Source organism: Homarus americanus, unplaced genomic scaffold (assembly GCF_018991925.1).
Source record: "Homarus americanus isolate GMGI-L3 unplaced genomic scaffold, GMGI_Hamer_2.0 scaffold32929, whole genome shotgun sequence".
Lineage (NCBI taxonomy): Eukaryota > Metazoa > Arthropoda > Malacostraca > Decapoda > Nephropidae > Homarus > Homarus americanus.
The window spans coordinates 5,335,424-5,352,731 of NW_024737097.1; the positions used below are offsets into that span (position 1 = coordinate 5,335,424).

General features: G+C 43.6%; 1 protein-coding gene across 3 annotated transcripts in view; it reads left to right on the forward strand.

Annotated features, from left to right (window-relative positions):
- Positions 1-17,308, forward strand: part of LOC121873181 (collagen alpha-1(XV) chain-like) — a 231,290-nt gene that overhangs the window by 138,304 nt on the left and 75,678 nt on the right. For all 3 annotated transcript variants that reach the window (XM_042376516.1, XM_042376518.1, XM_042376517.1), the window contains 2 exons: positions 5,148-5,240; positions 14,288-14,413. In XM_042376516.1, the coding sequence (XP_042232450.1) occupies positions 5,148-5,240; positions 14,288-14,413 (219 nt within the window). The remainder of the gene's footprint in view (positions 1-5,147; positions 5,241-14,287; positions 14,414-17,308) is intronic.

Here is a 17,308-nt window from a genome sequence, read left to right on the forward strand (position 1 = left end):
CCGCCGTAGGGGCATGGAAGTGGGTTGTGGTGAGCATTGCGCCTGACGAAGACATACTCGGCAATGAGTAGTGCAGGAGGGATGTGTTCAGGGCGATGGGAAGGCTGGCGTGGGGCAGTTGTTTGCAGTAGGTCATGACGGGCAGCAGCAGTGAAGTGGTCAAGGTCAGGAGTAAGTGAGAAGTCCCCGGGTAGGCCCAGGGTGAGATCTGCTGGGCTGCAGTCCATCTCCTCTTTATGTGATGCGCGGATGCCAAGGCGCACTAAGGGTAGAGCATCCATCCAGCTGTAGGGTCGTGCTGTGCCTTGATGACGTCCTTCAGCTGCCGATGAAACTGCTCTACCGTGCCGTTGGATTGAGGGTAGTAAGTAGTAGTGCGGTGCCTGTAAATGCCGTGGAACTGTTGGAGACTATACCAGAGTTGTGACTCAAACTAGGCTCCTCGGGCAGTGATGACAGTCGTGGGAGGACCGAAACGGGAGACCCAACCAGATAGGAAGGCGAGGACGGCTGACTCTGCTGTAGCATTAATTATGGGAATGGCTTCTGTCCACCTGGTGAAACGGTCAATGCAGGTGAAGATGTAGGTGTTGCCGAAGGATGCTGGAAGAGGTCCCACGATGTTGAGGTGCACTACCTGGAAGCATCCTCCGAGTAGAGGAAAGGTTTCTTAGGGAGCCCGTGTATGTCATGTATGTCGATGTATCTTAGAGGACTGGCAGGCCAGGCACTGGGCAGCCCATTTCCGAATATCAGACTTGATGCCGGGCCCGTACACCTAGCTGAGACCATGGATGCGGTCGAAGATGGCGCGGCGTTGGATGTGAGGCACGAACGGTCTAGGCTGCCCATAGGACATGTCGCACCACAACTTGATGTTCGTGCCAGGAACGGGGAGTTCTTGGAGGGCGAGACCTGAGGGAGATGTCTTGTACGCTGCAAGGTCTTCGTCGTTCTCTTGAGCTATGGCGAGCTGTCTGTAATCTATGGGTGGAAATGAGGGAAGAATGCTGGATATACGAGAGAGGGTGTCGGCGATCTCTTTGTGGCTGCCCTTGATGTGTTGCATGTCACTGGTGAACTCCGAGATGTAAGCCAAGTGGCGAAAAACACGAAGTGTATGTGTCTGGGAGGCTGAAGCGAAGGCGTGGACGAAGGGCTTGTGATCAGTGAAGATGGTGAACTGACGGGCCTCTAGGAAATGCTGGAAATGCTTGACAGCAAGATATATGACCAGGAGCTCACGATCGAAGGCGCTATACTTGAGTTAAGGTGGTTGTAACCGCAGTGAGAAGGCAATGGGCATGAGAGTTCCGTTGATCTCCTGTTGTAAGACGGCGCCCACGGCATTAGAAGAAGTGTCTGTTGTGAGATTGGTCCAGGCGTTGGGGGCAGGGTAAGCCAGCGTGTGATGTGCTGCTTGATAGTGGTGAATGCTGTAAAAGCCTCTCTAGTCCATATGAGAGGCTTGTGAGACGTCTTGGGGAATCCCTTGAGAAGATCGTGGAGAGGAGCGAGGATGTTAGCAGCCTGGGCAATGAAGCAGTGGTAGTAGTTGACTAAACCCAGGAATTCTTGGAGCTTCTTCGCTGTTTCAGGTTTGGGGAACTTCTTGATGGCAGTTACGTTCTGTGGTAGGGGTTGGATGCCGCTAGATGAGACTCTGTGACCGAGGAAGTCGATGGAGGAGGCTCCGAAGACGCACTTTGCGGGATGAACTTTCATGGTGTTATTCTGCAGGCGTTGGAGAAGGAGCTGTAGGTGGTGATGATGCTCGGCAGGCATCGGAGATGCGACGAGAATGTCGTCTATGTAGACAGTGACAAAGTCGAGGTCGCAAAGCATGTGGTCCATGTGCCTTTGGAAGGCCTGAGCTGCATTGCATTGCATACTCGAAGAGACCGACCGGAGTGGTGAGGGCATTCTTCTGGATATCTGCAGGTGCCATTGGAATCTGTTGGAAGGCATGCTCCTAGTCGATCTTCGAGAAGATGGTCTTGCCGTGGAGTTTTTGGTGGAAGTCCTGGACATGCGGGATAGGGTACCTGTTAGGTTTGGTGACAAGGTTCAGGGCTCTGTAGTCACCACATATCCTCCAGTCGCTGGATGATGACTTTGGAACCATGTAAAGAGGAGATGCCCATGGACTCTTTGAAGGTCGAAAGATGCCCTCTTGCAGGAGCCTGTTGAATTCCACCTTAGCTGCGTTCAGGAGCTCAGGGCGAACGCGGCGAGGGCGTGAGAAGACTGGAGGTCCTGTTATCTCGATGTGGTGGAAGATTCCCGACGTAGGTGGTGGTGGAGAGACTCGAGGTGAGAAAAGTTCCTTGAACTCCTTGAGCAGGGAGAACTCGTTGGACGGCAGAGGTTGCTTGGGTCGATGACGAGCTTGTGGAAGGTGAGGAAGTCAAAGCCAAGGATGGGTTGAGAGACGTCTGCCACCACGAAGGACCAGTGCAGAGTCTTGGGAAGACCAAGGTCTAAGGCGAGGATGTGTGCACCGTAGGAGGCGATGGGGGTGCCGTTGGCGGCGAATAGGTCATATGAGGGTTGCTTCGACGTGTCTCGCGGTGAGGGAGGGATGATGCTGACAGATGCCCCTGTGTCAACGAGGAGGAATTTCCTGCCGGAGATGCGGTCGGTGAATTACAGTAGTGAGACGCCTGAAGTGACGAAGGTTGTGGCGTCTACCAATCCCCGTCGATGCCGTTTCTCGAGTAGTTGCAGGGAGACACACAACGTCTAGCGTTAGCACTGAAGCGTTGATGGTACCAGCAGAGGGTAGGTGCACTGTGCTGGTAGTTGGCGGCAGTGTCCGAGGCAGGACGAAGACGTCGGGGTTGGTAGGACACAGTGCGTGGGGCAGGAACAGGAGCAGCAGCAGGCATGGAGGAACAGAGCTGCTCGAGTGTTCATCCTGCGGTGTAGAGACTGTAGCAGGTCCCTCATGTCTTGTGAGGCGTTGCTCGTTTGAGGAGCGTTGATCCGGTTGACAAGATCGGAGGTAAGTGACGGTGTGGCCGCTGAGTTATCCGCGGCAGCAAGGCGCACAACAGTGTAGTCATGGAATACTCTCTCTGCTGTGGCTGCGTAGGTCGCCGGGGTTGTAGTCCAGTGCGGACAGGGCGAGGCGAACTTCTGCAGCGAGCTTCTGGACGTGAAGCTTGTGCAGGACAGTGTCAGGAAGCCTGTCTGTGTGGCGGGAGTTCAGTCTACGCATCTCGTTCTAGAGAAATGCAGACGTTGAGTTGCCGAGGGGTAGATTTGATAGGTCTTGTAGGAGACTGGTGCTAGGCCGCTGGTATTGCCTCTTCAGAACATCTCATAGAGCTGTGAATTTGTTGTCAACTGGAGGGTTGGTGATGACTTCTGAGACTTGCGTGGCGACTTCTGTGGGCAAGGAACAGACCAGGGCGACTTACTTTTGCTCGTCCTTAGCTGTTGAGCCAGTGAGAGCTGCCTCCACATGAATTATCCAGTTCTCGATGTTGTGGTTGAAGACTGGAAGAGAGATCCGATCTCATCCATCTTTGTGTGAGTGCGTCACTCCGTGGGTCACCAATTGTAGCGTAGTGTATGTGGCCAGTTGTCAAATTTCTTTTTGTGTTTGTCTATTTTCTCTTTGTTAGGCTAACATACAAACGTACATGAAGGAGATCTCGCTCTAAGGATGGAGGTGAGAAAGGAAACTCACAAGACTTGTTTGGGGATTACTGGCCACTTCTCCTTTAGGCTATTTCGGCCAGAGCTGATGTCTTCTTTCTTCTTCTTGAGGTTTCTTCTTCTATTCTTGGTCTTCTTTCTTGCCACATTAATTCATTGCTCTGATGGTACAGCTAATCTGGTGGTCTTGTTTCTTCTTTTCTTGTTATTCTTGTGTTCTTCTTCTAGTAAAAAAGTCAAGGAATTGGTAAACATGCCTCTTCAACGCTGGATCACTGAGGCCAACTAAAAGCGTGTGCAACAAAATATACTTTGAGAGATTATGATCACACTGGGGTCACTGAAAAGTACAATCAATAACCTTTTGAGCACCTCTAATGAAATATTCACTTAAGGGCTCCCCCCGGCCCTGACAATCACTGAAAAACTTGGCCCACAACACTGCCTGGTTGGTTGAACGAAGCACTAGGTTACCGACAGCATCCAGAGCAGACTCTGGGGTGAGGGCACACCATTCCTGGTCGGTGAATCTTACGTCCATGGCACGTTGTAAGGCGGGGACACAGTAGAACCTAATGTGCTGAGTAGCTTTCGATGGCGGCCACCTGTTCAGCTGCAACCAACACACCATCGAGCACCTCCAGGAATGAAATGCTGCAGATGATATCTTCAATTCGCACTTCTCCGGTGCTGCGGAGGCAGGTACTCTCAGGGGCTGCCCTTTGGTCCTGCAGGGAGACAGCGGCAAGGCCGGCTTGCAGCGACTGGATGGCCTGTTGTTGAGCGGCCTGCACAGACTGTGCTTGGACCATGGACGACTAGGAAAGCTGCAGGGCATGACAGCCAGGGATCTGCAGGCCCAGGGAGTGATGGAGGCAAGTTTGCCTGAAGTAGCCATGATGAGAAGGGGCATAGGCTCCACGAAGGTTTCTCACTGCACCATGTATGCTATCTGGAAGAAAGGTAAGCCAGGTGGCGAGCGATACGCTTATTCCTTTGGACTCTGGAATAGAACTGACACTCAAGTTGTATTGGCTCTCCTGTGGCTGCCGGGCAGCTGTAGAACATCTCGTATGGCAGCAAAGGTAGAACATGATTTCGGGTCCTACACATTATGGGACATCCCACATTCTCAGAATTTTTCCGAAAAATGCTAATGATTTTCATCCTCGGATATTTGTTCACAGACCCGGAATGGAGAGGGTTTTCACGGATTTTTTCCAGGCCGATTTCAATTCTGAATATCGGAAAGTTCAGGGTATTAGGGATTGTGGGTAACTTAGGAGATTATCACTGCACATTGACGTATAGTGTACTATATAAAGTACTATTTCCAATAACTTTATTTTAGTTACTAGTAGAATTCTTGTTGTGTTCATAGGCAATACAGCAGTGGCATAATGGAGTGTTCAAATTATTCCTGTTTTACTAATGCTATTATTAAAAGTGCAGTAATATTATATTTTTAACTTTCCTTGACACAGATGAGTGATATGTCACCTTTAGGGACTTTGGCCTTCCTGATCGATGAAGAAGTGATGCTGGTCCGAATTGGCGCTGGCTGGCAATATATATCTGTGAGTGTTTCTATACCCTGAACTTGTCCCCAGTCATATGTCCTTATGTCTTGAATCAGTCATGTGTCTCCATGTCCTGTACCACATGGGTTCCCAATCATCTGTCTCCATGTCTTGAATCAGTCATGTGTTCCTGTCCTGAATAAGTCATGTGTTGCTGTCTTGAATCAGTCATTTGTTCCTGTCTTGAATCAATCATGTGTTCCTGTCTTGAATCAGTCATTTGTTTCTGTCCTGAATCAGTCATTTGTTCCTGTCCTGAATCAGTCATGTGTTCCTGTCTTGAATCAGTCATGTGTTGCTGTCCTGACTTAGTCATTTATTTCTGTCTTTAATCAGTCATTTGTTCCTGTCTTGAATCAGTCATGTGTTCCTGTATTGAATCGGTCATGTGTTCCTGCCTTGAATCAGTCATGTGTTCCTGTCCCGAATCAGTCATGTGTTGCTGTCTTGATTCAGTCATTTGTTCCTGTTTTAAATCAGTCAAGTGATCCTGTCTTGAATCAGTGAAGTGTTCCCATCGTGAATCAGTCAGGTGTTCCTGTCCTGAATCAGTTACTGACATACCCCAATTTACAAAAGGGTTCTGTTCATGAAAAACCTTTCCTACTCATTTTCATAAATGGGATGAAATTCTCCATCTTATTTATGTTATAAAATCTGATATATTGTACAATCAAAGACAAAAGTTGTGTCGTGGTTTGGTCCGAAGATTAAATATAACTCATGCAACATTATGAGAGCCCCCTGAAACTGTTTAATTTCTTTATATATATAAAACAGTCGGAGTAACAGGAGAACAAATTATCTCAACTGTTACTCAACTCCAGTGTGACGAATAAATTCTGTTATGAGAATTGTCATGTTTACTTGGAGTTCACTTGACTAACTGTAAACTGTAGACTGTAGACTGGTCCTGTAGACTGGTCACTTTAGACTATGCTTTGCCAACTTTGTAACTATAGCTTCTTTGTAACAGTAACAGTATAACACAGTAATGGGAGAACATAATATCTCTACTTTACCAACTGTGTATCTGTTGGGTGACTTTTACCTCTAGTATAACAACTACTTGTGAAGCTGTCATATATGTCACAACCTTCCTGGGTTGTCACCACTTGTAACAATCACTTGTGAAGAACATTACCTTATATTCAAGAAGTACTAAAATAGATCAAAGTTTATTGAGTCTTCAGTATTTATTATAAACGGTTTCTATGTACACTTTCAAAAAGGATTATCACCGTAACTTAATGACTGTAGCTATGAGTGTTAAATGAGGATGGAGGCTATCTTATAGTAGCTCTTCTAAATATGTCCGAAAGACGGAAGCACATCAACGATGGCTCTAAATAACGTCTTCCTCTAGTGAGTGATATCAAACTACTGCCCGCAATAGGTGGCCAAGGAGCTGGTCACTTATCCCTTAGCTCAGCTCTAAGTGACGTGACTTCCCGTGGGCACACCTTATCACGTGCTCTGAACATGAACCTCATAGCTAGTGAAAAATTACAGTGATGATAGTTATACAAGTCTAGTGTAATTAACCCACATTTATATAAATACTTCTGCCTATATAAGACAGTGGCTAATACACCCCTACAAGAGCTTAGCCCTTCGACATATGTTTTCACCAAATTTCACAACACGACTTTTGTCTTTCATTGTACATTCTTATCAAGAAAAAAATACCTGCAAAACATTTTAGAATACTAGAATACAGAAGGGTGGTGATATATCGCGAGATAGGGTCCAACGATGTTCGCTATATACTAAATCGCGATATATAATTACATGTAATCAATGGGGAAAATAGGGTTAGGTTCTGCAGGCCCAAAAAAGTGACTAAATTTGACTTAACGAGTTCATTTTCTTAGTAACTAAAGCACCAATGAACACTAGACTCTGGAACAACAGGCTATTTCAATATCAATAACAAGGAACACCAGACTCAGGAACACCAGGCTCGGCAGCTCACGCACCATCCTGGGAACACCAGACTGGGCAGCAGACACCACACTGCTACCCTCACTTGACAATCCCACACCTACATAAATGAACACCAAAAATATTATTTACAGTATTAAATCTTTTCCATTAAGCTTTTCATTATCTTCACTTCACGTTTCACGTCACTAGCAACCCATTTACACTTGCTTTAGAAATTGGAATCTGCACCAGACTCAGCAGCTGACGCGCTATCCCGAGAACAACAGACGACACACTGTCACCCTCACTTAACAATCATAAACGAATAAACCAAAAATATTAGTTGCAGTATTAAATCATTTCCATTAAGGTTTCCATTATCTTCACTTCACTTTTCACGTCACTAACAACCCCTTTACACTCACCTTAGAAGTCGTAATCAGCAGCAGAGTCGGCTGCTTTCTCTTCACTCACTCAGAAGGACTGAGCAAGCGAGCATAAATGCCTGAGTGAGTAGCCGTAGTGGCCCCTCTGGTGAGATAACGCATTCGTTTGCCCTGGCGGTTCATTTGAAATATTTCCTGCCCGATTTCCCTCGCGAAATAAAAAAAAATTATCGCTTTATAAAGGGAAATTTCGATAATTTTGGTAAACGCGATATAAATAAATCGTTATATGTTTAAATGATAACCCAAATTGTACTCACTTATTACAAGTATAAGAAAAAATACAGTAAGTTAAAACATGTAGTAGAGGACACACAAATTACTGAAACAGCACATGAGGTTGTCTTACAGTGTGAGAATGTGAGGCCCAGGCAAGACATTTGGTTACATTTGGTGTATTGTTCACTGCCACAACCATGTCATGTATCATTGTGACCTGCCACAACAATATCATCTATCACTGTGTACTGCCACAACCAAGTCATCTATCACTGTGTACTGCCACAACAATATCATCTATCACTGTCTACTGCCACAACCAAGTCATCTATCACTGTGTACTGCCACAACCATGTCATCTATCACTGTGTACTGCCACAACCATGTCATCTATCACTGTGTACTGCCACAACAATATCATCTATCACTGTCTACTGCCACAACCATGTCATCTATCAGTGTCTACTGCCACAACCATGTCATGTATCATTGTGACCTGCCACAACCACATTCATCAGTGTCTACTGCCACAACCATGTCATGTATCATTGTGACCTGCCACAACCATGTCATGTATCATTGTGACCTGCCACAACCATGTCATGTATCATTGACCTGCCACAACCATGTCATCTATAACTGTGTACTGCCACAACCATGCCTCTTTCCTGTACTGCCACAACAATGTTCCTTCCTGTGTACTGCCACAACCATGTCCTTCACTCCGTGGTACTGCCACAACCATGTCCTCTTCCCTGTGTACTGCCACAACCATGTCCTCTTTCCCTGTGTACTGCCACAACAATGTTCCCTTTCCCTGTGTACTGCCACAACCATGTCCTCTACCCCGTGTACTGCCACAACCATGTCCTCTTTTCCTGTGTGACTGCCACAACCATGTCCTCTTACCCTGTACTGCCACAACCATGTCCTCTTTCCCTATGTACTGCCAAAACCATGTCCTCTTTCCCTGTGTACTGCCACAACAATGTTCCTTCCTGCACATTGCCACAACCTGTCTTTTTCCCCTGTACTGCACAACCATGTCCTTTCCCTCTGTACTGCCACAGCCATGTCCTCTTTCCCCTGTACTGCCACAGCCATGTCCCTATCCCCTTGTACTGCCCACAACCATGTCTTCTTTCCTGTGTACTGCCACAACCATGTCTTCTATTCCTGTGTACTGCCACAACCATACCCACTTTTCCTGTGTACTGCCACAACCATGTCTTCTTTCCCCTGCGGTACTGCCACAACCATGTCCTCTTTCCCTGTACTGCCACAACCATGTCCTCTTCCCTGTGTACTGCCACAACCATGTCTTTTATTCCTGGGTATCCACAAACATGCCCACTTTCCCTGTGTACCGCCACAACCATGCCCTCTTTCCCTGTGTACTGCCACAACCGGTGTCTTCTTCCCAGTGTACTGCCACAACCATGCCCCCCTTTTCCTGTACTGCCACAACCGTGTCTTCTTTCCCAGTGTACTGCCACAAACATGCCCACTTTCCCAGTGTACCGCCACAACCATGCCCACTTTTCTCCTATGTACTGCCACAACCTGTCTTCTTTCCCCAGTGTACTGCCACAACCATGCCCCTTTTCTCCTGTGTACTGCCACAACCGTGTTCTTCTTTCCCAGTGTACTGCCACAACCATGTCCTCATTCCCTGTGTACTGCCACAACCATGCCCACTTTCCCTGTGTACTGCCACAACCATGTCTTCTATTCCTGTGTACTGCCACAACCATGCCCTCTTTTCCTGTGTAATGCCACAACCTTGCCTCTTTTCCTGTGCACTGCCACAACCATGCCCTTTTTCACTGTGTACTGCCACAACCATGTTCTTTTTTCCTGTGTACTGCCACAACCACGCCTCTTTCCCCATGTATTGCCACAACCATGTCCTCTTTCCCCGTGTACTGCCACAACCATGTCTTCTTTCCTGTGTTCTACCACAACCATGTCTTTCCCTGTGTACTGCCAAACCATGCCCACTTTCCCTGTTTACCGCCACAACCATGCCCTCTTTTCCTGTGTAATGCCACAACCATGTCCTCTTTCCCTGTGTTCTGCCACAACCATGTCCTTCCCCTGTGTACTGCCACAACCATGTCCCTTTCCCTGTCTACTGCCACAACCATGTCCTCTTTCCCCGTGTACTGCCAAACGATATCCTGTTTCCTGTGTACTACCACAACCATGTTCTCTTTCCTGTACATTGCCACAACCATGTCTTTTTTCCCTGTGTACTGCCACAACCATGTCTTCTTTCCTGTGTACTGCCACAACCATGTCTTTTTTCCCCTGTGTACTGCCACAACCATGTCCTCTTTCCCGGTACTGCCAAACGATATCCTCTTTCCTGTGTACTGCCACAGCCATGCCCTCTTCCCTGTCCAATGCCACAACCATGTCTTCTTTCCCTGTGTACTGCCACATTCATGTCTTCTTTCCCTGTACATTATCACAATCATATCTTCTTTCCCTGTGTACTGCCACAACCATGTCTTCTTTCCCTGTGTACTGCCACATTCATGTCTTCTTTCCCTGTACATTATCACAATCATATCTTCTTTCCCTGTGTACTGCCACAACCATGCCTTCTTTCCCTGTGTACTGCCACAACCATGTCTTCTTTCCTGTACATTATCACAACCATATCTTCTTTCCCTGTACTGCCAACCATATCTTCTTTCCTGTGTACTGCCACAACCATGTCTTCTTTCCCTGTACATTATCACAATCATATCTTCTTTCCTGTGTACTGCCACAACCATATCTTCTTTCCCTGTACATTATCACAATCATATCCTTCCCTGTGTACTGCCACAACCATGTCTTTCCCTGTGTACTGCCACAACCATGTCTTCTTTCCTCACATCACAATCATATCTCTTTCCCTGTGACTGCTACAACCATGTCTTCTTCCTGTACATATCACAATCATATCTTCTTCCCTGTGTACTGCCACAACCATGTCTTCTTTCCTGTACATTATCACAATCATATCTTCTTTCCCTGTGTACTGCCACAACCATGTCTTCTTTCCCTGTACATTATCACAACCATATCTTCTTTCCCTGTGTACTGCCACAACCATATCTTCTTTCCCTGTGTACCTGCCACAACCATGTCTTCTTTCCCTGTACATTATCACAACCATATCTTCTTTCCTGTGTACTGCCACAACCATGTCTTCTTTCCCTGTACATTATCACAACATATCTTCTTTCCTGTGTACTGCCACAAACCATGTCTTTTTTCCTGTACATTATCACAACCATATCTTCTTTCCTGTGTACTGCCACAACCATGTCTTCTTTCCCTGTACATTACTACAATCATATCTTCTTTTCCTGTGTACTGCTACAACCATGTCTTTTCCTGTACATTATCACAATCATATCTTCTTTCTTCCCTGTGTACTGCACAACCATGTCTTCTTTCCCTGTACATTATCACAATCATATCTTCCTTCCCTGTGTACTGCCACAACCATGTCTTCTTTCCCTGTATTATCAAACCATTTTCTTTCCTGTGTACTGCCACAACCATATCTTCTTTCCTGTACTGCCACAACCATATCTTTCCTGTGTACTGCCAAACCATGTCTTTCCTGTACATTATCACAATCATATCTTCTTTCCTGTGTACTGCCACAACCATGTCTTTCCCTGTGTACTGCTACTGTCTTTCCTGTGTACTGCCACAAACCATGTCTTCTTTCCCGCATTATCACAATCATATCTTCTTCTGTGTACTGCCACAACCATGTCTTTTCCCTGTGTACGCACAACCATGTCTTCTTTCCTGTGTACTGCACAACCATGTCTTTTCCTGTACATTATCACAATCATATCTTCTTTCCTGTGTACTGCCACAACCATGTCTTCTTTCCCGTGCCTGCCACAACCATGTCTTCTTTCCCTGTGTACTGCCACAACCATGTCTTCTTTCCCTGTACATTATCACAATCATATCTTCTTTCCCTGTACTGCCACAACCATGTCTTCTTTTCCTGTGTACTGCCACAACCATGTCTTCTTTCCCTGTACATTATCACAACCATATCTTCTTTCCCTGTCCAATGCCACAACCATGTCCTCTTTCTGTCTGTACTGCCACAACCATATCTTCTTTTACGTGTGTACTGCCACAACCATGTCTTCTTTCCTGTGTACTGCCACAACCATGTCTTCTTCCCTGTACATTATCACAACCATATCTTTCCCTGTCCAATGCCACAACCATGTCCTTCTGTCTGTACTGCCACAACTATCTTACGCGTACTGCCACAACCATGTCTTCTTTCCCTGTGTACTGCCACAACCATGTCTTCTTTCCCTGTGCATATCACAACCATATCTTCTTTTACGTGGTACTGCCACAACCATGTCTTCTTTCCCTGTGTACTGCCACAACCATGCCCTTTTTCACTGTGTACTATCACAACCATATCTTCTTTCCCTGTCAATGCCACACCATGTCCTCTTTCTGTCTGTACCACACAACCATATCTTCTTACGTGTGTACTGCCACAACCATGTCTTCTTTCCCTGTGTACTGCCACAACCATGCCCTTTTTCACTGTGTACCATCGCCACTATGCCCCTTTCCCATCTACTGCCACAACCATGCCCTCTTTCCCTATGTACTGCCACAACCATATCCTCTTTCCCTGTGTACTGCCACAACCATGTTTTATTTTCCTGTGTACTGCCACAGCCATGTCTTCTTTCCCTGAGTACTGCCACAGCCATGTCTTCTTTTCCTGTGTACTGCCACAACCATGTCCTTTTTTACTGTGTACTGCCACAACCATGCCCTCTTTTACTGTGTACTGCCATAACCATGCCCTCTTTCCCTGTGTACTGCCACAATCATGCCCTCTTTCCTAGTGTATTACCACAACCATGCCCTCTTCCTTGTGTATTACCACAACCTATTGTTCTTTTAATTTACTTCTGTAATTTTTTTCTGAATGTAAAGATTTATCAAAAAGGCTTCTTTTTTTGTTGCATCATATGTAAATTGTTCATCAGTTGGCTTATATATAGAACTCATTGTGCCTGTTGTCTGTATTCAGTTTGTTTCGCTTACTTTTTAATTTTATTTAATATTTGTGCCAACTGGTAACAGTTGCTTTACTCTATGACATAACAAATAAACCCTTCTGCATTAGCAATCGATCTTACCACCTCACTGTATCATACAAATCTCAGCCACTTCTCAACCGACAATACTTGCTAAATTATCCAAAATGAGATTTGGACTTTCTTGGTTTAACAATGCTATACAATTTACGGTAATGAGATATTTCTGAACATTAGTTGTCTGTGCATGATGCTCGTGATATTGGCTGTTTCTGAGTTGAGACAGCAAGAGGAACTGGGAACTGGCAGGTTCCTAGCAATGCAATTTGAATTATTGGCCAGTGAAATAGTTAACAGTACAATCACTCTTTTAACCCTTTGTGAATGGGACTGAATAAATGTGGCTGGTGTTAGCCAAATAAAATATTAAAGGTTGCCTGTACTCTACATTATTTGTATTTGAACTTTCAGAATATAAAATAATTTTTTATTTAATTTTCCATGTATTATATGAAAGTAAATGAGGAGATATTGAACAAGAAGTGAACTGGCTGTGTGACTGTGCTGGGGGAGACGAGTGTACTTGTCCCCAGTGAGTTTGAGGACTAAGTTTCTCAATATATGGTGATTGTAGGATAATGATGACACATTGAAAACTTATTTATAGTTTTAATAAAATTGTGAGTGTCAGAGAATAATGATGTATGATAGTGACAAGAGTAAGCATATTACTAATACAGTGAAGAAAAATTTCATTGTTTTTGCATATTTTCATTGTTACTTAGGAAAGAATTATGAATAAGTGATTTTTTCTAACATTAATTTTTTTTTCCATGAATTGAATCATAGGATATTTTTTTTCTTCATAAACTGAACCATCATATATTGGAGGACTACCTTTATAGCTGACCCAGAAAACAGGTATAGTGTTCAGTAAGCAGTTGTTTCTATGGTGCCAGCACTGGCCCTGCCTTACTCCCTCTTTGTCCAAGAGGACAAAGCAGGAGATTTCAGGGATAATATTTAGTTTATTTTCATATTTCATATATTTTAAATCCAAACCTGAATTTAGAAAAGAGTTAACAATGATAGATAGGGTTAATTTAAATTAAGGTGTAGGTTAATAATTCATTTTGTATATTGCATGTGCAAGTTTAGGATATGGGGAGGTGTGTACAGTATTGAGCATTTTTACTGATTTGTCCTTTCCTCTCATTTTCAACATTTCTCTTGCACCATCACTTGCCTCCTCCCCCCTTTCTTGGGGTTTCTGATTTCTTGATTCATCCCAAATGATATTGGGAGAAGAGCAAGTATAATAGATAGATGGAAAAATATTTGGTCATTTCTGCAGATGGGCTCTGTGGTGCCTCTCCCCATCACCACTCCGGCGTCACCCACCACCACTACCCAGCTGTCTGCTGCACACCATCCGCCACTCCAGGTGGACTCACTCGTCAATTTTGTGGAAGGACCCAGGGTGAGACAGGGTGTCCACACTTTTTAAGCACAGCACAACACACTTATTAAGTCAAAACAGCACACAATTTTTATTGCTCATCACATACCTTTTTTTATAGCATGGATTTACAAAATTGCTTATGATGCACAATATTTGCAGCACTGCTCTATTCTGTGATTATATATACAGTACAGCTTTACTCTGTGATCCATTAAGTATGTCTCACTTTGGATGAGTCTAGGTTAACAAGTGAAGTTTAAAGTCAATTTAAATATTAACACACTTTACCAGTAACCTAAAAGTATGTGAAATTGATACAGTATTAAATCACAGTACAGTTTAAAGTATTAATTAGTATATCATCATACAAATATTGCAAAGTGAAACAGGATTTTCATATTAATTTTCATTATAGAGCAAAAAAAATTTGAATATTAGTTATTCTTTTTATTTATTTTTTAATTTCAGATCACCATACAATATATTATTTTTTGATATAAGAATAACAATGCTCATTTCTCTTGTGTTGATTTAAAAAAAATGGACATGGCAGATTCATAAAGAGATATTCTTATGCCTTTAAATGTGTATTATACTTTCACTTATTGATACAGTGCCTCATTTTTTTTTAAATCAGTTAAGGACAATTGTCCGGTTAACTAGCTTCCTAACAAAAAAATTCTATGGAAGAAAATTTATTTCTTGTCTCAGGAATAAGCCAAAGGAGGAATTGCAGTTTCATATTCTGCATTTTCCTCAAATTTTCCCATAAACATATTTTGTGTCCATCGTGTACCTGTACTTGATTTCACATTTGCACAGCCTGGACAAGAAACTTCTGTAAAAAAATTGTTGAATCTTCATTTATTACTTCTACACCTAACTTTAATTTGGCATATGGTCAATGAACCCTGGACCTGACCTTGAATATTGTTATCTAGAAGATTATCCCTAATCCCCACCTTTCCTCAACTCAGGAGGAAGGTCATTTGACCTGATTCCCATATTCTGTCTTTCTCCCTGCTTTGTTCTGTTAGTTGGTTGAAGAGGGTCCTGTATACTAGCTCCAAGATTTCGTTTCTTATTCTTCAATGTGGGTTTTTGCTTCGTTTTCCAGTGTAACCATTACACTTTCAGAGTATCATCTACATATTATCAGCTCACCTTGCAATGTAAGTGTTACATTTATTCATTATTGAATTATTTAATTTATTATTACTGTACGTACATTTAAAAAATATATTTGTTTGAACAGTACAGTGGCAGATGAAGCATGGTAACTGAGTATGATTGTTGGTTGAAATAATAAGGAACAATCTTTGGAACGATCCAAATAAGGTGCAAATACTGAATAGAAAACGAACAAATATTCGTACACAGACATTCGGAAATTGTTGAATAATGTCAAAATATTCCCAAGCTGGTTAATTTGGATTTTCCGGTAATTCGAGTGACCCAGAGCTCCCCTCTTGCCAAATTAATGAAAGTACTGTATAGTGTAATTAGTGGGTAATTCAGGGGTATAGACAATGACCATTATACATTGGAACAATATGCACTCAATCAGTTTTACGATGTAAAAAAATTTGACACCATTTATCAATAATTCATGGCTAAAGATTAGTTTTATGACGGTCACTTACTTCCCTAATGCTTTTCCTGCATTTTCACTGTTATGAAAAAGTGATGTGCAATAACTCGCAATATTCGGAGATATCATGATGCAATATGAGAATGGCTTAACGCATGCGGCTCACGTGGAATTCGTGGAAGGTTTTGCCCGTGCCCAGTGATTACCAGGCTAAGCAGTTAAACATGTTACATCGCCCTGGGGATGGTTTGTGTGTTGAAGAAGCTATTATTTATACATAATACAAGACTACAAGTATACCCGAAAAACCGATGCCCCAATAACCACTGCTTTGCATAACTGACGATTCCATATTGGGGAAATACCCTGCAAGTTTGGTTGACACCCCAGAGATCCAATGAAAAGGAGAGGAGTGGCAGATCTTGTTTTGAATTTGGCAGGCAATGGCATGGTGCAAATTATTGCTGCAAGAGGGCTCTGTGTGCTACCTCTGTCTCATTCACACTATCCTTGCTCTTGCTTACACTTACCATGTGTCTGACTTCGTGTTTTTTTGTTACTTCTGACTTCGTGTGCTATGCAATTATGTCTAAATGCCCCAGTGATAGTTCCTCTTGGGGACACTTTGGATAAGAGTGGTGAATGAGCAGCAAAGATTGGTAGAGACTTGATTTTTTCATTATTTCTGACTTACAGTATTGTGTTACTCAGTCATGCCTAAATGCCCAAGTGATAGTTCCTGTTGTGCTGGGAATCAGTCATGCCTAAATGCCCAAGTGATAGTTCCTGTTGTGCTGGGAATCTTGGTGTGATGTGATGTGATATGATAAGGCATAATAAGGTATAATAAGGTGTAATTTAGGAATAATAAGAGAGGTGATGGGCCAACAAAGATTGGTAGAGAGACTTGAACTTGCCACAGTGTACCGTCTCTACCTTCCTCATCACAGGTAAATAACAGTTTCAATTTATGCTTTATATTACTTATTTAAGGCTTATTATGCTTGCTTTATGTGTGCTTTATTTTCTTGCTTGACAATGTGCACGACAAAGATATATCAAGGACAGATGGAAGTATTTGGAGGATGATTTGTCCCTAACCCCCTGAATTTGTTCTGTTCTTATATGCATCAGTTATCACGGTACAGGTGTAATACGATTAAAAAAAATACTGTACAGGAATACCCCATAAACCAATGGCTCAATAACTGCTGCTTCGCATACCCGACAATTACTGTATATATTAGGGAAATAATCCGCAAGTTTTGCTGACTATCCCATTGATCCAACAAAAGGAGGAGTGGCAGAGCTGTTTTGAGTTT